The sequence below is a fragment of the Panulirus ornatus genome, chromosome 4 (assembly GCF_036320965.1).
Source record: "Panulirus ornatus isolate Po-2019 chromosome 4, ASM3632096v1, whole genome shotgun sequence".
NCBI lineage: Eukaryota > Metazoa > Arthropoda > Malacostraca > Decapoda > Palinuridae > Panulirus > Panulirus ornatus.
The window spans coordinates 40,151,764-40,173,952 of record NC_092227.1 but is presented as its reverse complement, the minus strand read 5'-3'; the positions used below and the strand labels follow the sequence as shown (position 1 = coordinate 40,173,952).

General features: G+C 41.0%; 1 protein-coding gene across 3 annotated transcripts in view; it reads left to right on the top strand.

Moving 5' to 3' along the window:
* Nucleotides 1–22,189, top strand: part of LOC139765999 (uncharacterized) — a 380,415-nt gene that overhangs the window by 321,609 nt on the left and 36,617 nt on the right. For all 3 annotated transcript variants that reach the window (XM_071694073.1, XM_071694052.1, XM_071694062.1), the window contains one exon: nucleotides 11,104–11,277. In XM_071694073.1, coding sequence (XP_071550174.1) covers nucleotides 11,104–11,277 — 174 coding nt within the window. The remainder of the gene's footprint in view (nucleotides 1–11,103; nucleotides 11,278–22,189) is intronic.

Sequence of the window (22,189 nt, the reverse complement as noted above, 5' to 3'; positions counted from 1 at the left end):
CATCTCTCTTACCCTTATGTTACTCACTCGATCAAACCACCTCACACCACACATTGTCCTCAAACATCTCATTTCCAGCACATCCATCCTCCTGCGCACAACTCTATCCATAGCCCACGCCTCGCAACCATACAACATTGTTGGAACCACTATTCCTTCAAACATACCCATTTTTGCTTTCCGAGATAATGTTCTCGACTTCCACACATTCTTCAAGGCCCCCAGGATTTTCGCCCCCTCCCCCACCCTATGATCCACTTCCGCTTCCATGGTTCCATCCGCTGCCAGATCCACTCCCAGATATCTAAAACACTTCACTTCCTCCAGTTTTTCTCCATTCAAACTCACCTCCCAATTGACTTGACCCTCAACCCTACTGTACCTAATAACCTTGCTCTTATTCACATTTACTCTTAACTTTCTTCTTCCACACACTTTACCAAACTCAGTCACCAGCTTCTGCAGTTTCTCACATGAATCAGCCACCAGCGCTGTATCATCAGCGAACAACAACTGACTCACTTCCCAAGCTCTCTCATCCACAACAGACTTCATACTTGCCCCTCTTTCCAAAACTCTTGCATTTACCTCCCTAACAACCCCATCCATAAACAAATTAAACAACCATGGAGACATCACACACCCCTGCCGCAAACCTACATTCACTGAGAACCAATCACTTTCCTCTCTTCCTACACGTACACATGCCTTACATCCTCGATAAAAACTTTTCACTGCTTCTAACAACTTTCCTCCCATACCATATATTCTTAATACCTTCCACAGAGCATCTCTATCAACTCTATCATATGCCTTCTCCAGATCCATAAATGCTACATACAAATTCATTTGCTTTTCTAAGTATTTCTCACATACATTCTTCAAAGCAAACACCTGATCCACACATCCTCTACCACTTCTGAAACCACACTGCTCTTCCCCAATCTGATGCTCTGTACATGCCTTCACCCTCTCAATCAATACCCTCCCATATAATTTACCAGGAATACTCAACAAACTTATACCTCTGTAATTTGAGCACTCACTCTTATCCCCTTTGCCTTTGTACAATGGCACTATGCACGCATTCCGCCAGTCCTCAGGCACCTCACCATGAGTCATACATACATTAAATAACCTTACCAACCAGTCAACAATACAGTCACCCCCTTTTTTAATAAATTCCACTGCAATACCATCCAAACCTGCTGCCTTGCCGGCTTTCATCTTCCGCAAAGCTTTCACTACCTCTTCTCTGTTTACCAAATCATTTTCCCTAACCCTCTCACTTTGCACACCACCTCGACCAAAACACCCTATATCTGCCACTCTATCATCAAACACATTCAACAAACCTTCAAAATACTCACTCCATCTCCTTCTCACATCACCACTACTTGTTATCACCTCCCCATTAGCGCCCTTCACTGAAGTTCCCATTTGCTCCCTTGTCTTACGCACCTTATTTACCTCCTTCCAGAACATATATATATATATATATATATATATATATATATATATATATATATATATATATATATATATATATATATATATATATATATATATATATATATATCTTTCATACTGTTCGCCATTTCCCGCATTAGCGAGGTAGCGTTGAGAACAGAGGACTGGGCCTTTGAGGGAATATCCTCACCTGGCCCCCTTCTCTGTTCCCTCTTTTGGAAAATTGAAAAAAAAAAGCGAGAGGGGAGGATTTCCAGCCACCCGCTCCCTCCCCTTTTAGGCGCCTTCTACGACATGCAGGGAATTCGTGGGAAGTATTCTTTCTCCCCTATCCCCAGGGATATATATATATATATATATATATATATATATATATATATATATATATATATATATATATATATATATATATATATATATTTCCCTGGGGATAGGGGAGAAAGAATACTTCCCACGTATTCCCTGCGTGTCGTAGAAGACGACTAAAAGGGAAGGGAGCGGGGGGCTAGAAATCCTCCCCTCTCGTTTTTTTTTTCTTTTTAATTTTCCAAAAGAAGGAACAGAGAAGAGGGCCAGGTGAGGATATTCCCTCAAAGGCCCAGTCCTCTGTTCTTAACGCTACCTCGCTATCGCGGGAAATAGCGAATAGTAGGAAAAAAAAAAAAAATATATATATATATATATATATATATATATATATATATATATATATATATATATATATATATATGTATATCTCCCCAAGGCAAAGGGGATAAGAGTGAATGCTCAAATTACAGAGGTATAAGTTTATTGAGTATTCCTGGTAAATTATATGGGAGGGTATTGATTGAGAGGGTGAAGGCATGTACAGAGCATCAGATTGGGGAAGAGCAGTGTGGTTTCAGAAGTGGTAGAGGATGTGTAGATCAGGTGTTTGCTTTGAAGAATGTATGTGAGAAATACTTAGAAAAGCAAATGGATTTGTATGTAGCATTCATGGATCTGGAGAAGGCATATGATAGAGTTGATAGAGATGATCTGTGGAAGATATTAAGAATAAATGGTGTGGGAGGCAAGTTATTAGAAGCAGTGAAAAGTTTTTATCGAGGATGTAAGGCATGTGTACGTGTAGGAAGAGAGGAAAGTGATTGGTTCTCAGTGAATGTAGGATTGCGGCAGGGGTGTGTGATGTCTCCATGGTTGTTCAATTTGTTTATGGATGGGGTTGTTAGGGAGGTGAATGCAAGAGTTTTGGAAAGAGGGGCAAGTATGAAGTCTGTTGTGGATGAGAGAGCTTGGGAAGTGAGTCAGTTGTTGTTCGCTGATGATACAGCGCTGGTGGCTGATTCATGTGAGAAACTGCAGAAGCTGGTGACTGAGTTTGGTAAAGTGTGTGAAAGAAGAAAGTTAAGAGTAAATGTGAATAAAAGCAAGGTTATTAGGTACAGTAGGGTTGAGGGTCAAGTCAATTGGGAGGTAAGTTTGAATGGAGAAAAACTGGAGGAAGTAAAGTGTTCTAGATATCTGGGAGTGGATCTGGCAGCGGATGGAACCATGGAAGCGGAAGTGAATCATAGGGTGGGGGAGGGGGCGAAAATCCTGGGAGCCTTGAAGAATGTGTGGAAGTCGAGAACATTATCTCCGAAAGCAAAAATGGGTATGTTTGAAGGAATGATGGCTCCAACAATGTTGTATGGTTGCGAGGCGTGGGCTATGGATAGAGTTGTGCGCAGGAGGGTGGATGTGCTGGAAATGAGATGTTTGAGGACAATGTGTGGTGTGAGGTGGTTTGATCGAGTAAGTAATGTAAGGGTAAGAGAGATGTGTGGAAATAAAAAGAGCGTGGTTGAGAGAGCAGAGGAGGGTGTTTTGAAATGGTTTGGTCACATGGAGAGAATGAGTAAGGAAAGATTGACCAAGAGGATATATGTGTCGGAGGTGGAGGGAACGAGAAGTGGGAGACCAAATTGGAGGTGGAAAGATGGAGTGAAAAAGATTTTGTGTGATCGGGGCCTGAACATGCAGGAGGGTGAAAGGCGGGCAAGGAATAGAGTGAATTGGATCGATGTGGTATACCGGGGTTGACGTGCTGTCTGTGGATTGAATCAGGGCATGTGAAGCGTCTGGGGTAAACCATGAAAAGTTGTGTGGGACCTGGATGTGGAAAGGGAGCTGTGGTTTCGGGCATTATTGCATGACAGCTAGAGACTGAGTGTGAACGAATGGGGCCTTCGTTGTCTTTTCCTAGTGCTACCTCGCACACATGAGGGGGGAGGGGGATGGTATTCCATGTATGGCAAGGTGGCGATGGGAATGAATAAAGGCAGACAGTGTGAATTGTGTGCATGGGTATATATGTATGTGTCTGTGTGTGTATACATATGTGTACATTGAGATGTATAGGTATGTATATTTGCGTGTGTGGACGTGTATGTACATACATTGTGTATGGGGGTGGGTTGGGCCATTTCTTTCGTCTGTTTCCTTGCGCTACCTCGGAAACGCGGGAGACAGCGACAAAGCAAAATAGATAAAATAAATATATATATACCCACATACCCACATGCACATGTATATACATACACGTCCACACACGCACATATAAATACCTATACATCTCAATGTATACATATGTATATACACACACAGACATATACATATATGCATATGTACATAATTCATACTGTCTGCCCTTATTCATTCTCGTCGCCACCCCGCCACACATGAAATGACAACCCCTTCCCCCCGCATGTGCGCGAGGTAGCGCTAGGAAAAGACAACAAACGCCACATTCGTTCACACTCAGTCTCTAGCTGTCATGTATAATGCACCGAAACCACAGCTCCCTTTCCACATCCAGGCCCCACAAAACTTTCCATGGTTTACCCCGGGCGCTTCACATGCCTTGGTTCAATCCATTGACAGCACATCGACCCTGGTATACCACATTGTTCCAATTCACTCTATTCCTTGCACGCCTTTCACCCTCCTGTATGTTCAGGCCCTGATCACTCAGAATCTTTTTCACTCCATCATTCCAACTTCAATTCAGTTTCCACTTCTCCTCGTTCCCTTCACCTCTGACACATATATCATCTTTGTCAATCTTTCTTCACTCATTCTCTTCATGTGACCAAACCATTTCAAAACACCCTCTTCTGCTCTCTCAACCACACTCTTTTTATTACCACACATATTGTCCTCAAACATCTCATTTCCAGCACATCCACCCTCCTCCACACAACTCTATCTATAGCCGACGCCTTGCAGCCATATAACATTGTTGGAACCACTATTCCTTCAAACATACCCATTTTTGTTTTCTGAGATAACGTTCTCATCTTCCACACATTTTTCAACGCTCCCAGAACTTTCGCCCCCTCCGCCACCCTATGATTCACTTCCGCTTCCATGGTTCCATCCGCTGCCAAATCCACTCCCAGATATCTAAAACACTTCACTTCCTCCGATTTTTCTCCACTCAAACTTACCTCCCAATTGACTTGTCCCTCAACCCTACTCTACCTAATAACCTTGCTCTTATTCACATTTACTCTCAGCTTTCTTCTTTCACACACTTTACCAAACTCAGTCACCAACTTCTGAAGTTTCTCACCCGAATCAGCCACCAGCGCTGTCTCATCAGCGAGCAACAACTGACTCACTTCCCAAGCTCTCTCATCCACAACTAACAGCATACTTGAACTCTTTCCAAAACTCTTGCATTCACCTCCCTAGCAACCCCATCCATAAACAAATTAAACAACCATGGAGACATCTCGCACCCCTGACGCAAACCAACATTATCTGAGAACAATCACTTTCCTCTCTTTCTACTCGTACACATGCCTTACATCCTCGATAAAAACTTTCCACTGCTTCTAACAACTTGCCTCCCACACCATATATTCTTAATACCTTCCACAGAGCATCTCTATGAACTCAATCATATGCCTTCTCCAGATCCATAAATGCTACATACAATTCCATTTGCTTTTCTAAGTATTTCTCACACACATTCTTCAAAGCAAACACCTGAACTACACATCCGCCACCACTTCTGAAACCACACTGCTCTTCCCCAATCTGATGGCTCTGTACATGCCTTCACCCTCTCAATCAATACCCTCCTATATGATTTCCCAAGAATACTCAACAAACTCATACCTCTGCTAATTTGAGCACGCACCCTTATCCCGTTTGCCTTTGTACAGTGGTACTATGCAAGCATTCCGCCAATCCTCAGGCACCTCACCATGAGTCATACATACATTAAATAATCTTTCCAACCAAGGCGTGCAAGGAATAGAGTATATTGGAACGATGTGGTATACCGGGGTCGATGTGCTGTCAATTGATTGAACCAGGGCATGTGAAGCGCCTGGGGTAAACCATGGAAAGTTCTGTGGGGCCTGGATGTGGAAAGGGAGCTGTGGTTTCGGTACATTTTTACATGACAGCTAGAGACTGAGTGTGAACGAATGTGGCCTTTATTGTCTTTTCCTAGCGCTACCTCGTACACATGAGGGGGAGAGGGTTGTTATTTCATGTGTGGCGGGGTGGCGATGGGAATGAATAAGGGCAGACAGTATGAATTATGTACATGTGTATAAATGTATATGTCTGTGTGTGTATATATATGTATACGTTGAGATGTATAGGTATGTATATTTGCGTGTGTGGACGTGTATGTATATACATGTGTATGTGAGTGGGTTGGGCCCATTCTTTCGTCTGTTTCCTTGCGCTACCTCGCTAACGCGGGAGACAGCGACAAAGCAAAATAAATAGAATAAATAAATAAATATGAATATTTTTTTTCTTTTTTCAAACTATTCGCCATTTCCCGCATTAGCGAGGTAGCGTTAAGAACAGAGGACTGGGCCTTTGAGGGAATACCCTCACCTGGCCCAATTTTCTGTTCCTTCTTTTGGAAAATTAAAAAAAAAAACGAGAGGGGAGGATTTCCAGCCCCCCGCTCCCTCCCCTTTTAGTCGCCTTCTACGAAACGCAGGGAATACGTGGGAAGTATTCTTTCTCCCCTATCCCCAGGGATAAAATATGAATATATATATATATATATATATATATATATATATATATATATATATATATATATATATATATATATATGTGTGTGTGTGTGTGTGTGTGTGTGTGTGTGTGTGTGTATCATTGTATTATACTTAGCCGCCGTCTCCCACGTTAGCGAGGTAGCGCATACACATACACATGTATATACATAAACGCTCACACACGGACATATACTTACATATACATTTCAACTCATACATACATATAGATACACAGACATATACATATAGACACATGTACATATCCATACTTGCTGCCTTCATCCATATCCTTTGCCACCGCACCACACACGAAAAAGCAATCCCCCCCCTCCCCCCAGCGAGGCAGCGCCAGGAACAGACAAAAAAGGCCACACTCCTTCACACTCAGTCTCTAGCTGTCATGTGTAATGCACCGAAACCACAGCTTCCTTTCCATATCCAGGCCTCATAGACCTCTCCATTGTTTACCCCAGATGCTTCACATGCCCTGGTTAAATCCATTGACAGCACGTCGACCCCGGTATACCAGATCGTTCCATTTCAGTCTGTTCCTTGCACACCTTTCACCCTCCTGTATGTTCACGCCCCGATCGTTCAAAATCTTTTTCGCTCCATCCTTCAACCTCCAATTTGGTCTCCCGCTTCTTCTTCCCTCCACTTCTGACACATATATCCTCTTTGTCAATCTTTCCTCACTCATTCTCTCCATGTGTCCAAACCATCTCAACACACCCCCTTCAGCTCTCTCAGCCACAGTATTTTTCATTACCACACATCTCTCTTAACCCTTTCATTACTTACTCGATCAAACCACCTCACACTATATATTGTCCTAAAACATTTCATTTCTAACACATCAACCCTCCTCCGCAGAACCCTATCTATATCCCATGCCTCGCAACCATATAACATTGTTGGAACTACTATTCCTTCAAACATACCCGATTTTGCTCTCCGAGGTAATGGTCTCTCTTTCCACACATTATTCATCTCTCCCAGAACCTTCACTCCATCCTCAAGAACAGAGGACTGAGCCTTAGATGAAAAATCCTCTCTTGGCCCCCTTCTCTGTCCCTTCTGGAAAAGTAAAAAAAACTAGAGGGAAGGATTTCCATCCCCCCACTTCCACCCCTTTTAGTTGCCTTCTACAACACGCGGGGAATGCGTGGGAAGTATTCTTTCTCTCCTATCCCCAGGGATATATATATTTACCAAATTACTCTCCATGACTCTTTCACTTCCCATACTTCCCCGACCGAAACACCCTACATCTGCCATTCTGTCATCAATGCACATTTAACAATTCTTCAAAATACTCACTCCATCTCTACCTATTACCACTTCCCCTTTTGCACCTTCTTCTAAAACATCTTATTCTCCCTAAAGTCTAATGATATCGCTCACGTCAGCTCTCATTTGTTTTCTTGTTCAACCCCTGTACCTTGCCTTTTGACCTCCTGCCACTTTTACCAAAGAACATAAGAAGTGAGGACACGGCAAGAAGCCTATTGGCTCATGCTAGGCAGGTTCTGAGTCTGTCCACCTTGCAACCAACCGCCTGAACCTATAAACACATCCAACCTTCGATTAAAGGTACTTAAAGACCTAGCTTCCACAGCAGTACTTGGCAGCTTGCTCCATAAATCTACTACCCTATTCCCGAACCAATATTTACCCACATCCGACCTGAATCTATTTTTTCTATTTTTTAATCCGTTATTTCTTGTCCTATCCGGTGGCGCCATTCTAAGAACTTTATTCATGTTACCTTTATTAATGTCCTTCACTCATTTAAAAACTTCAATCATATCCCCTCTAGCCCTTTTCCTCTTAAGTGAGTGTGAATTCAGTCTTTCAACCTTTTTTTTCATAAATGAGGTTTCCAATGCCAGGGATCGTTTTTGTCATTCGCCTTTGTACTCTTTCCGAACAATCTATATCATCTGCATAGTATGGAGCCCAAAACTGTACCGCATAATCTAAATGTGGTCTCACCAACGCATGATAAAGTTGCAGCGATACGAAAGGAGTTTTATCGCTAACATTCCTGTTGATGAATCCTAACATCCTATTAGCCTTACACACTTTCATATATTGTTGCCCCATCTTAAGATCCTTGCTCACCAGTACCCCTATATATCTTTCGCATTCTGTTTCACCAATAGTGATATTGTCCAGTTTGTAATCAGTATTCCTGTGTTTACCCACCTAAAGTGTTGTGCATGTGTTTATGTTGAATTCCATTTTCCATGTACCGGCCCATTCTGTAAATCTATATAAGTCCCTCTGCAAATTCACTGAATTTTCATCTGAGTCAATTACGGCGCCTATTTTTGTATCATCGGCAAATCTACTCGTCGCTGGTTATTCCCATATCCAAATCGTTAACATATATAATGAACAAGAGCGGTCCCAAGACTGACCCCTGAGGAACACCACTGGTTACATTGTCCCAGTCCCGATGTAACTCCGTTGATGCATACCCTCTGTTTTCTCTCAGTGAGCCATGCTCTATTCCAACTAAATACGCAACTCCCGATGCCGTGTGCCGCTTTTCATCTAAGCAGACGCTCAAGAGGTACTTTGTCAAAAGCCGTACTTAAGTCTAAGTATACAATATCATAACTCTTACCCTGATCAACAGTTTCAAATACTTCATTACTCCCCTTTTGTACAACCATGTTGAGAATCCCGAATGAGACCATAATTCTCCAATTGTTCCCGTATTTTATCCGCTATTATTTTAATTGATTATACATCTCCCAATCATTTGCACTCTTTCTCTGAAGGTACCTCCTAAATGCCTCCCATTTTTCTTTCACTAACAACTCTACTTCATCCCACCACTCACTACCCTTTCTAATCTGTCATCTCCCACCTTTCACAAGCCGTTTGGATCTCTCACACAGTGCCAGCACTGCTTCCCTAAATACCTCCTCTTCCTCACCCACTCCCCTTGCCTCATTTACTCTCACCTTTGCCATTCTTTACTCAATCTCTCCTTGTATTTTTCTTCATGCAGCTCTCCTGTTCAAACTCGCATATTTTCACCGCTCTCGTCTCACCGATATATGTTTCCACTTTTCCTTAAGCCTCTACAAAGCTTCACGCTTGCCTCCACAAGATAGTGATCAGGCATCCCACCAGCTGCCTCTCTCAGCACATTTACATCCAGTAGTTTGTTTTGCACGCCTGACAATCAATCTGTACCCAATAATGCCGGCTGACCATCTCTCCTACACACGTACGTATACCTGCTTATGTCCCTCTTTTTTAGCCAGGTATTCCCAGTCAGCAGTCCTTTTTTAACACAGCTCCACATGTTGTTCATCATTTCCATACATAATATTGAATATCCCATACCCCTCAGGTATACCCTTAACTTTCACATCATTCATCTTCACATTCAAATAACCATTCACTTTCAAATCACCAATAGCATTCAAATCACCCGGTCTCTTTATCAAAACTGCTGACATAGCCACTCAGCTGCTCCCAACCACTTGCCTCTCGTGATCTTTATTATCAAGGCCAAGTGCATAATTACCGATTATCACCCATCTCTCGTCATCCACTTTCAGTTTTACCCACATCAGCCAAGAATTCTCCTTCTTACACTCTTTCACACACTCCCGTAACTCCTGCTTCAGGAGTAGTGCTACTCCCTTCTTAGCTTTTGTCCTATCACTAACCTCTGGCTTTACTCGTAATGCATTTACAAACCATTCATCCCCCTTCCTCTTAAGCTTTGTTTCGCTCAGAGCCAGAACTTCCAGGTTTCATTCCCCAAACATACTATCTGTGTCTCTTATCTCCTTATCTTGGTTAAATCCACACACATTTAGACACCCCAGCCTGAGCCTTCGAAGAGGATGAGCATTTTCTGTTTGGCTTCTGTTCCATCTATCAGGAATTGAATTACAGGAATGGGAGGGTCTCCAGCCCCTTTTTCCATTCCTACTTTAGTCGCCTTTTACGACACGCAGGGAAGTTTTACTTTCAGAGCGTGATTGATAAATGTATTACTACATTTTGCCATGAATGGTTGAATTGGAAATGATATTTCTTTAAGTTGTTATGTTTCACATGTAAATGCAGCCTACAAACATTTTACGAACTCAGTGTTACATGTACATTGGAAGTACAATAAAGTACAAATCAAAAGCTATGGGAACCCCAACAATATGACTTTAGTCATAAATTATAATCGGTATACTTCTGTTAAAGATCGCAACAACGATGACCGTTAGTAAGAAATTGCTTTCCATATACATGACTATTTTCAGCGAAAACTTGGTTCTGTTATCTTCCTCAGCAATACTAGTATTTCTTCCCTTACTCTACTATTTCTTCTGTCTCCTCCGATTCCTTTTTGAAGATGACATATTACTGTGTGTTTCCCCCTCTCTATATATTCTGTCCCTCAGGAGATGGGTTAACACTGCCTTCCGCGTGAACTTTCCTGACTTTTCCCCTGTTGTCCTTAAAAAGACAGACAAGTCTACGCCGTTCAAGAATAGGGCGTTAGCACTACTCTCCTCCTGAACCCTCCTAACTGCTTCCTTATTGCCCCCAGGAAGTGGACGAGGAGAGCGAGCTTGGAGAGGAGACAGAGCAGAGCGCCGCCGCCGCCAGCCGTTCCGAACACGACCTCCGTCAGCAGTTTGAGAAATTCCTGGAGCGGATGGACCGGAGGAGGCCACACCCCACAAGGACCTCTCAGGACACCGTGGAGCTTCCCCAAAGGGAGGTGAGTGGCCGGGCTGGAAGGGACAGGTATACAGGACTAGACTCACACATTGATAGTCTTTAGTTTATATGAGTCTTCCTTCTCTGAAAGAAGGCTTTAACACGTAAAGTTATCTGTGTTGCTCGACATCCCCAACTAACAATGTTAAAAGTATAGCATAACCATAGCAAAAAACTAGCGTTTCCGATTAGACAGCTCAGCCTCAGACCTTGAGTGACTTTTCTTCTTCTTGTTCAGTGTCATTCAAAAGACAAAAGTATGTGTGTGTGTGTGTGTGTGTGTGTGTGAATATATATATATATATATATATATATATATATATATATATATATATATATATATATATATATATATATATATATATATATATATTGGAAAGGATCACAATTTTTCGCGTGATCTAGTATATTCCTATGAGTCCACGGGGAGAATGAAACACTATAAGTTCCCCCAAGTGCACTTTCGTGTGATAATCACATCATCAGGGGAGATACAAGAAAGAAATATAAGTCAGCTAATATTCAACGAGCAGACGTAGCTAGGACGCCGTTTGGTAAACACGTGATTGTCCAAGACAGACAACAAGCGTATCATAAACTTATTATGTGGACAAGAAGGGGAATTGTCTACATATTTTATCAACAATAAATTTGTAAACAATTCCCCTTCTTGTCCACATAATAAGTTTATGATACGTTTGTTGTCTGTCTTGGACAATCACGTGTTTACCAAATGGCGTCCTAGCTACGTCTCTTCGTTGTATATCAGCTGACTTATATTTCTTTCTTGTATCTACCCTAATGATGTGATTATTACATGAAAGTGCACTTAGGAACTTATCGTATTTCATTTTCCCCGTGAACTCCTAGGAATATATATATATATATATATATATATATATATATATATATATATATATATATATATATATATATATATATGTATATATATATATATATATATATATATATATATATATATATATATATATATATATATATATATATATATTTTCTTTTTTGCTTTGTCGCTGTCTCCCGCGTTTGCGAGGTAGCGCAAGGAAACAGACGAAAGAAATGGCCCAACCCACCCCCAAACACATGTATATACATACGTCCACACACGCAAATATACATACCTACACAGATTTCCATGGTTTACCCCAGACGCTTCACATGCCCTAATTCAATCCACTGACAGCACGTCAACCCCGGTATACCACATCGATCCAATTCACTCTATTCCTTGCCCTCCTTTCACCCTCCTGCATGTTCAGGCCCCGATCACACAAAATCTTTTTCACTCCATCTTTCCACCTCCAATTTGGTCTCCCACTTCTCCTCGTTCCCTCCACCTCCGACACATATATTCTCTTGGTCAATCTTTCCTCACTCATTCTCTCCATGTTCCCAAACCATTTCAAAACACCCTCTTCTGCTCTCTCAACCACGCTCTTTTTATTTCCACACATCTCTCTTACCCTTACGTTACTTACTCGATCAAACCACCTCACACCACACATTGTCCTCAAACATCTCATTTCCAGCACATCCATCCTACTGCGCACAACTCTATCCATAGCCCACGCCTCGCAACCATACAACATTGTTGGAACCACTATTCCTCCAAACATACCCATTTTTTGCTTTCCGAGATAATGTTCTCGACTTCCACACATTCTTCAAGGCTCCCAGGATTTTCGCCCCCTCCCCCACCCTATGATCCACTTCCGCTTCCATGGTTCCATCCGCTGCCAGATCCACTCCTAGATATCTAAAACGCTTTACTTCCTCCAGTTTTGCTCCATTCAAACTTACCTCCCAATTGACTTGATCCTCAACCCTACTGTACCTAATAACCTTGCTCTTATTCACATTTACTCTTAACTTTCTTCTTTCACACACTTTACCAAACTCAGTCACCAGCTTCTGCAGTTTCTCACATGAATCAGCCACCAGCGCTGTATCATCAGCGAACAACAACTGACTCACTTCCCAAGCTCTCTCATCCCCAACAGACTTCATACTTGCCCCTCTTTCTAAAACTCTTGCATTCACCTCCCTAACAACCCCATCCATAAACAAATTAAACAACCATGGAGACATCACACACCCCTGCCGCAAACCTACATTCACTGAGAACCAATCACTTTCCTTTCTTCCTACACGTACACATGCCTTACATCCTCGATAAAACTTTTCACTGCTTCTAACAACTTGCCTCCCACACCATATATTCTTAATACCTTCCACAGAGCATCTCTATCAACTCTATCATATGCCTTCCCCAGATCCATAAATGCTACATACAAATCCATTTGCTTTTCTAAGTATTTCTCACATACATTCTTCAAAGCAAACACCTGATCCACACATCCTCTACCACTTCTGAAACCACACTGCTCTTCCCCAATCTGATGCTCTGTACATGCCTTCACCCTCTCAATCAATACCCTCCCATATAATTTACCAGGAATACTCAACAAACTTATATATATATATATATATATATATATATATATATATATATATATATATATATATATATATATATATATATATATATATATATATATATATATATATATATATATATATATATATATATATATATATATATATATATATATATATATATATATATATATATATATATATATATATATATATATATATATATATATATATATATATATATATATATATATATATATATATATATATATATATATATATATATATATATATATATATATATATGTATATATATACATATATATATACATATATATATATATATATATATATATATATATATATATATATATATATATGTATATATATATATATATATATGTATATATATATATATATATATATATATATATATATATATATATATTTTTTATACTTTGTCGCTGTCTCCCGCGTTTGCGAGGTAGCGCAAGGAAACAGACGAAAGAAATGGCCCAACCCCCCCCCATACACATGTATATACATACGTCCACACACGCAAATATAAATACCTACACAGCTTTCCATGGTTTACCCCAGACGCTTCACATGCCTTGATTCAATCCACTGACAGCACGTCAACCCCGGTATACCACATCGCTCCAATTCACTCTATTCCTTGCCCTCCTTTCACCCTCCTGCATGTCCAGGCCCCGATCACACAAAATCTTTTTCACTCCATCTTTCCACCTCCAATTTGGTCTTCCTCTTCTCCTCGTTCCCTCCACCTCCGACACATATATCTTCTTTGTCAATCTTTCCTCACTCATTCTCTCCATGTTCCCAAACCATTTCAAAACACCCTCTTCTGCTCTCTCAACCACGCTCTTTTTATTTCCACACATCTCTCTTACCCTTACGTTACTTACTCGATCAAACCACCTCACACCACACATTGTCTTCAAACATCTCATTTCCAGCACATCCATCCTCCTGCGCACAACTCTATCCATAGCCCACGCCTCGCAACCATACAACCATACAACCATACATATATATATATATATATATATATATATATATATATATATATATATATATATATATATATATATATATATCACTCCTGCGGGTTGGGGATAAAGAATACTTCCGACATATTCCCTGCGTGTCGTAGAAGGCGACTAAAAGGGGAGAGAGCGGGGGGCTGAAAATCCTCCCCTCTCGTTTTTGATTTTCTAAAAGAAGGAACAGAGAGGGGGGGTCCAAGTGAGGATATTCCTTCAAAAGCTCAGTCCTCTGCTCTTAACGCTACCTCGCTAAGGCAGGAAATGGCGAATAGTATGAAAAAAGATATATATATATATATATATATATATATATATATATATATATATATATATATATATATATATATATATATATATATATATATATATATATGGATCTGAAGAAGGCATATAATGGGGTAGATAGAGACGCTTTTTGATAGGTTTTAAGAGTATATGGTGTGGGAGGTAAGTTGCTGGTTGCAGTGAAGAGTTTTTACCATAGATGTATGGCATGTGTACGAGTAGGAAGAGAGGAAAGTGATTGGTTCCCAGTGAATGTCAGTTTGCTACAGGGGTGCGTGATGTTTCCATGGTTGTTTAATTTGCTTATGGATGGGGTGGTTAGGGAGGTGAATGCAAGAGTTTTGAAGAGAGGGGCAAGTATGCAGTCTGTTGGGGATGAGAGGGCTTGGGAAGTGAGTCAGTTGTTCGCTGATGATACATCGCTGGTGGCTCATTCGGGTGAGAAATTGCAGAAGTTGGTGACTGAGTTTGGTAAAGCGTGTGAAAGAAGAAAGTTGAGAGTAAATGTGAATAAGAGCAAGGTTATTAGGTTCAGTAGGTTTGAGGGACAAGATAATTGGGAGGTAAGTTTGAATGAGAAAAACTGGAGGAAGTGAAGTGTTTTAGATATCTGGGAGTGGACTTAGCAGCGGATGGCATCATGGGAGCGGAAGTGAGTCACAATGTTAAGGAGGGAGCGAAGTTTCTGGGAGCGTTGAAGAATGTGTTGAAGGCGAGAACGTTATCTCGGAGCGCAAAAATGGGTATGTTTGAAGAATGGTGGTTCCAACAATGTTATATGGTTGCAGGTCATGGGCTATAGATAGGGTTGTGCGGAGGGGGGAGGGGGTGGATGTGTTGGAAATGAAATGTTTGAGGACAATATGTGTTATGAGGTGGTTTGATCGAGTAAGCAAAGACAGGGTAAGAGAGGTGTGTGGTAATAAAAAGAGTGTTGTTGAAAGAGCAGAAGAGTGTGTGCTGAAATGGTTTGGACACATGGAGAGAATGAGAGGAATGATTGACAAAGAGGATACATGTGTCAGAGGTGGAGGAAAGAAGAAGCGGGAAACCAAATTGGAGGTGGAAGGATGGAGTGAAAAAGATTTTGAGTGATCGGGGCCTAAACATACAGGAGAGTGTAAGGCGTGCAATGAATAGAATGAATTCTAATGATGTGGTATACCGTGGTCGACGTGCTATCGTTGGATTGAACCAGGGCATGTGAAGCATATGGGGTAAACCATTCTGTGGGGTCTGAATGTGGAAAGGGAGCTGTGGTTTCGGTGCATTACACATGACAGCTAGAGACTTTCTGGAGGGAGGTGGGGGGAAATGCTATTTCATGTGTGGCTGGGTGGCGACGAGCATGGATGAAGGCAGCAAGTATGGATATGTACATATGTACATGTGTATATATGTATATGTCTGTGTATGTATATGTATTTATACGTTGAAATGTATATGTATGTATATGTGCGAGTGTGGGCGTTTATGTATATACATGTATATGTGGGTGGGTTGGGCCATTCCTTGTCTGTTTCCTTGCGCTACCTCGCTAACGCGGGAGACAGCGGTAAGTTTAATATTATATATATATATATATATATATATATATATATATATATATATATATATATATATATATATATATATATATATATATATATATATATCATACAGCCCGAGAATCCTTTCATAGGGCTCCTGCAGTTTCAAGGCTGCACTTCACGCAGCAGTAGGGAAATGATGGACTCCTTTGGAGTGACAAGGTCGTCGACGAAACTGTACTCCTTTTCATCCATTGATAACATTGACTACAAACTCTATTGGCGCACTCAAAACAGAAGGTATCTTTACAGACGACTGCCAAGCGATGAGTGAGGTTCTAAAAAAAGCATTATGAATACCGGTATTCAGCGAGCCAAAACATTACAAATAAATGACCCAACAGATTTCTCCCAAGCAGTAATCCCCCAAGTGTACACATAGCAGACACCACCTTCTCAACACAAGATTTCCAGGGGACCATTGAGATTATGTCCATGCACTCAGCCACAGGCTCGGACTCACGGAACTCAATCTTCATAAAGAAATGTAAGTCACCCCTGGCCGTACGTGAATCAAATATCTTCAGTGGAAAAAGTCTAGATTCTGGCATCATTCCCGAGAGTCTCACATTGACCCACATCGCCCCATTCCACAAAGGTGGAAGTAAAGCAATCCCAAAAGACCATCGGCGGATATCATTAACTGCACATCATTAGAATATTCGAATTGGATCTAAGAAGCAAGCTGAGTGAATTTATAGAAGCTCTGGAAAACAAAGAAAATTTTAATGAGATTTACACAGACTTTGCAGAAACATATGATAAATGTGACTATGGTGTCATAAAACGTAGAGAGCGAGAGATGGGAATATAACGTCTTAACTGAGAGATCACAACACGTAGTAAAACGCTCAGCACTCCAGGGAACCGTATTTACACCCGTCTTTTATCTAACACTGATGCGATGCAAACACGAGCCAGTTTCATATCATTCTTTGCAGATGATACAAGAATAAGTATGAAGATCACATCAATAGAAGATGCGGAAAGGCCACAAAGACACATAAACAAAGTCTTTGACCGGGCAACCAGAACAACATGCTATTCAGTGGAAATAATTTTCAACTCCTCCCATATAAGGGAAATGAAGAAATCGAAAACAACACAGAATACCGGACAGACACAGACGCTACCATAAACCAGATGACTAACGAGCTAACCTCCAGCAATCATAACAAAACGGTTCCCTCTTGCAGAAGGATGACAGGCTGGATCCTGCGGACCTTCAAGACAAAGGAAGAAAAACCAATGAATATTGCTGCGTTCTAACATCACCCAACAAGGTGGGCGAAACTGCGGATATAGTGTCCAGAGATCTTTCACAGCCCATATTACTGTGGTAAATGAATTTTATTAGTGGGAATCACTGAAAACACCGAGGGTATACTCCCTGCAGCGGAGATTGGAGAGGTGCATCACCATCTGTACCTGGAAGATCTTAGAAGGTCTGGTGTCCAACCTATACAGGCTGTAAACCCATACAAGGCTCATGGTCCTGATGTAAGTTCATCAGTGCTAAATATGTGTGCTTGACAGACCACTTGAAATTCGGAGGTGTTTAAGATATCGCCTGAGAAACGTAGAGAGCCAAGGGATTAGAAAAGGGCAAACGTCATACTTACCTATAAAAAAGTAGACCGGGAAGAAGCGTTCCCTGAAGAGCGTGGTCCATAAGGTATTGTTAAAGATAATTGAAAGCAAACGGATGACTCACTGCAGAGGAAAAACTTGGATGCATTTCTTGTATTTGGACTGTCATAAAGTATTTGGCACAATACCACGTGGATCGCTAATGAAGGAGCTGACTCACCAGGCATGAACAAGGGAAGACTCATTCGAGGTTAGATTGTCTTACTGAAAGGAAACAGAGGAAGCACGTCAGAGGAACCTTCTCCACATGGATAGAGACCATCAGCGAATGTCAAGGGGTTCTTCACCGCCACGGGTTCTTCACTGGGACCATTACTTTTCTTGATCTTCGTTAATTCCTTATCAAAGGTATAGGACTCTCCCTAAAGGTTTTTACAGATAACGCAAAAGTCTTGGGAGAAGTGAAAAACGAAATCTCGTTATCATGCAAGGATACCTAGACAGACTCCAAAGTTAATCTGATATACATGGTTGATGAAATTCAACCCTGGGTAAATGTAAAGTAATGGAGTGGAGCATGGAAGGGGTCTTAAATAATACAGGTTTTCAGTATAATATTTCACTGTGCCAATTTGAGTACAGTAGAGGTTAGGAAAGGAAGCTCATGCAATTAAAATTGAGTGCTGGAGAATAATCCCATTTTCAGTAAACTAAATTTTTGAATGATTGTTTCAGTTAAGACTTTTCAGAGAGAAGTTAATGTGAGTTATTGTCATTGAGTAAACAGAGAAGTGTATCAGTGTAAAAGTTTGTAGAAAAAGGTATTAAAGCTCTTGATCATGACTGACAACTTTATCAGCTGATACTATGCTTCTAAACGTCTTTTTTCTGGATAGATTCTATTCTCGTGACTGTAAGCGAACAGAATGTTAATCTTAGAAACTGAGCAATGATTTGAAATGTCAAGTATTGCATGATCCAAGCAAATAGGGACCCATAAACCAACGCAAGTAAAAAAAAGATTATGTTAACTGACACCCTAATCACGGCCATCCCATTACATATATATATATATATATATATATATATATATATATATATATATATATATATATATATATATATATATATATATATATATATATATATATATATATAGACTCAGATTGGGGTGTCTAAATGTGTGTGGATGTAACCAAAATGTGAAGAAAGGAGAGATAGGTAGTATGTTTGAGGAAAGGAACCTGGATGTTTTGGCTCTGAGTGAAACGAAGCTCAAGGGTAAAGGGGAAGAGTGGTTTGGGAATGTCTTGGGAGTAAAGTCAGGGGTTAGTGAGAGGACAAGAGCAAGGGAAGGAGTAGCACTACTCCTGAAACAGGAGTTGTGGGAGTATGTGATAGAATGTAAGAAAGTAAATTCTCGATTAATGTGGGTAAAACCGAAAGTTGATGGAGAGAGATGGGTGATTATTGGTGCATATGCACCTGGGTATGAGAAGAAAGATCATGAGAGGCAAGTGTTTTGGGAGCAGCTGAATGAGTGTGTTAGTGGTTTTGATGCACAAGACCGGGTTATAGTGATGGGTGATTTGAATGCAAAGGTGAGTAATGTGGCAGTTGAGGGAATAATTGGTGTACATGGGGTGTTCAGTGTTGTAAATGGAAATGGTGAAGAGCTTGTAGATTTATGTGCTGAAAAAGGACTGGTGATTGGGAATACCTGGTTTAAAAAGCGAGATATACATAAGTATACGTATGTAAGTAGGAGAGATGGCCAGAGAGCGTTATTGGATTACGTGTTAATTGACAGGCGCGCGAAAGAGAGACTTTTGGATGTTAATGTGCTGAGAGGTGCAACTGGAGGGATGTCTGATCATTATCTTGTGGAGGCTAAGGTGAAGATTTGTATGGGTTTTCAGAAAAGAAGAGTGAATGTTGGGGTGAAGAGGGTGGTGAGAGTAAGTGAGCTTGGGAAGGAGACTTGTGTGAGGAAGTACCAGGAGAGACTGAGTACAGAATGGAAAAAGGTGAGAAAAATGGAAGTAAGGGTAGTGTGGGAGGAATGGGATGTATTTAGGGAATCAGTGATGGAGTGCGCAAAAGATGCTTGTGGCATGAGAAACGTGGGAGGTGGGTTGATTAGAAAGGGTAGTGAGTGGTAGAATGAAGAAGTAAGATTATAAGTGAAAGAGAAGAGAGAGGCATTTGGACGATTTTTGCAGGGAAAAAATGCAATTGAGTGGGAGATGTATAAAAGAAAGAGACAGGAGGTCAAGAGAAAGGTGCAAGAGGTGAAAAAGAGGGCAAATGAGAGTTGGGGTGAGAGAGTATCATTAAATTTTAGGGAGAATAAAAAGATGTTCTAGAAGGAGGTAAATAAAGTGTGTAAGACAAGGGAGCAAATGAGAACTTCAGTGAAGGGCGCTAATGGAGAGGTGATAACAAGTAGTGGTGATGTGAGAAGGAGATGGAGTGAGTATTTTGAAGGTTTGTTGAATGTGTTTGATGATTGAGTGGCAGATAAAGGGTGATTTGGTCGAGGTGGTGTGCAAAGTGAGAGGGTTAGGGAAAATGATTTGGTAAACAGAGAAGAGGTAGTGAAAGCTTTGCGGAAGATGAAAGCCGGCAAGGCAGCAGGTTTGGATGGTATTGCAGTGGAATCTATTAAAAAAGTGGGTGACTGTATTGTTGACTGGTTGGTAAGGTTATTTAATGTATGTATGACTCATGGTGAGGTGCCTGAGGATTGGCGGAATGCGTGCATAGTGCCATTGTACAAAGGCAAAGGGGATAAGAGTGAGTGCTCAAATTACAGAGGTATAAGTTTGTTGAGTATTCCTGGAAATTATATGGGAGGGTATTGATTGAGAGGGTGAAGGCATGTACAGAGCATCAGATTGGGGAAGAGCAGTGTAGTTTCAGAAGTGGTAGAGGATGTGTGGATCAGGTGTTTGCTTTGAAGAATGTATGTGATAAATACTTAGAAGAGCAAATGGATTTGAATGTAGCATTCAGGGATCTGGAGAAGGCATATGATAGAGTTGATAGAGATGCTCTGTGGAAGGTATTAAGAATATATGGTGTGGGAGGCAAGTTGTTAGAAGCAGTGAAAAGTTTTTATCGAGGATGTAAGGCATGTGTACGTGTAGGAAGAGAGGAAAGTGATTGGTTCTTAGTGAATGTAGGTTCGCGGCAGGGGTGTGTGATGCCTCCATGGTTGTTTAATTTGTTTATGGATGGGGTTGTTAGGGAGGTGAATGCAAGAGTTTTGGAAAGAGGGGCAAGTATGAAGTCTGTTGTGGATGAAAGAGCTTGGGAAGTGAGTCAGTTGTTGTTCGCTGATGATACAGCGCTGGTGGCTGATTCATGTGAGAAAATGCAGAAGCTGGTGACTGAGTTTGGTAAAGTGTGTGAAAGAAGAAAGTTAATTGTAAATGTGAATAAGAGCAAGGTTATTTGGTACAGTAGGGTTGAGGGTCAAGTCAATTGGGAGGTAAGTTTGAATGGAGAAAAACTGGAGGAAGTAAAGTGTTTTAGATATCTGGGAGTGGATCTGGCAGCGGATGGAACTATGGAAGCGGAAGTGAATCATAGGGTGGGGGAGGGGGCGAAAATCCTGGGAGCCTTAAAGAATGTGTGGAAGTCGAGAACATTATCTCGGAAAGCAAAAATGGGTATGTTTGAAGGAATAGTGGTTCCAACAATGTTGTATGGTTGCGAGGCGTGGGCTATGGATAGAGTTGTGCGCAGGAGGGTGGATGTGCTGGAAATGAGATGTTTGAGGACAATGTGTGGTGTGAGGTGGTTTGATCAAGTAAGTAATGTAAGGGTAAGAGAGATGTGTGGAAATAAAAAGAGCGTGGTTGAGAGAGCAGAAGAGGATGTTTTGAAATGGTTTGGGCACATGGAGAGAATGAGTGAGGAA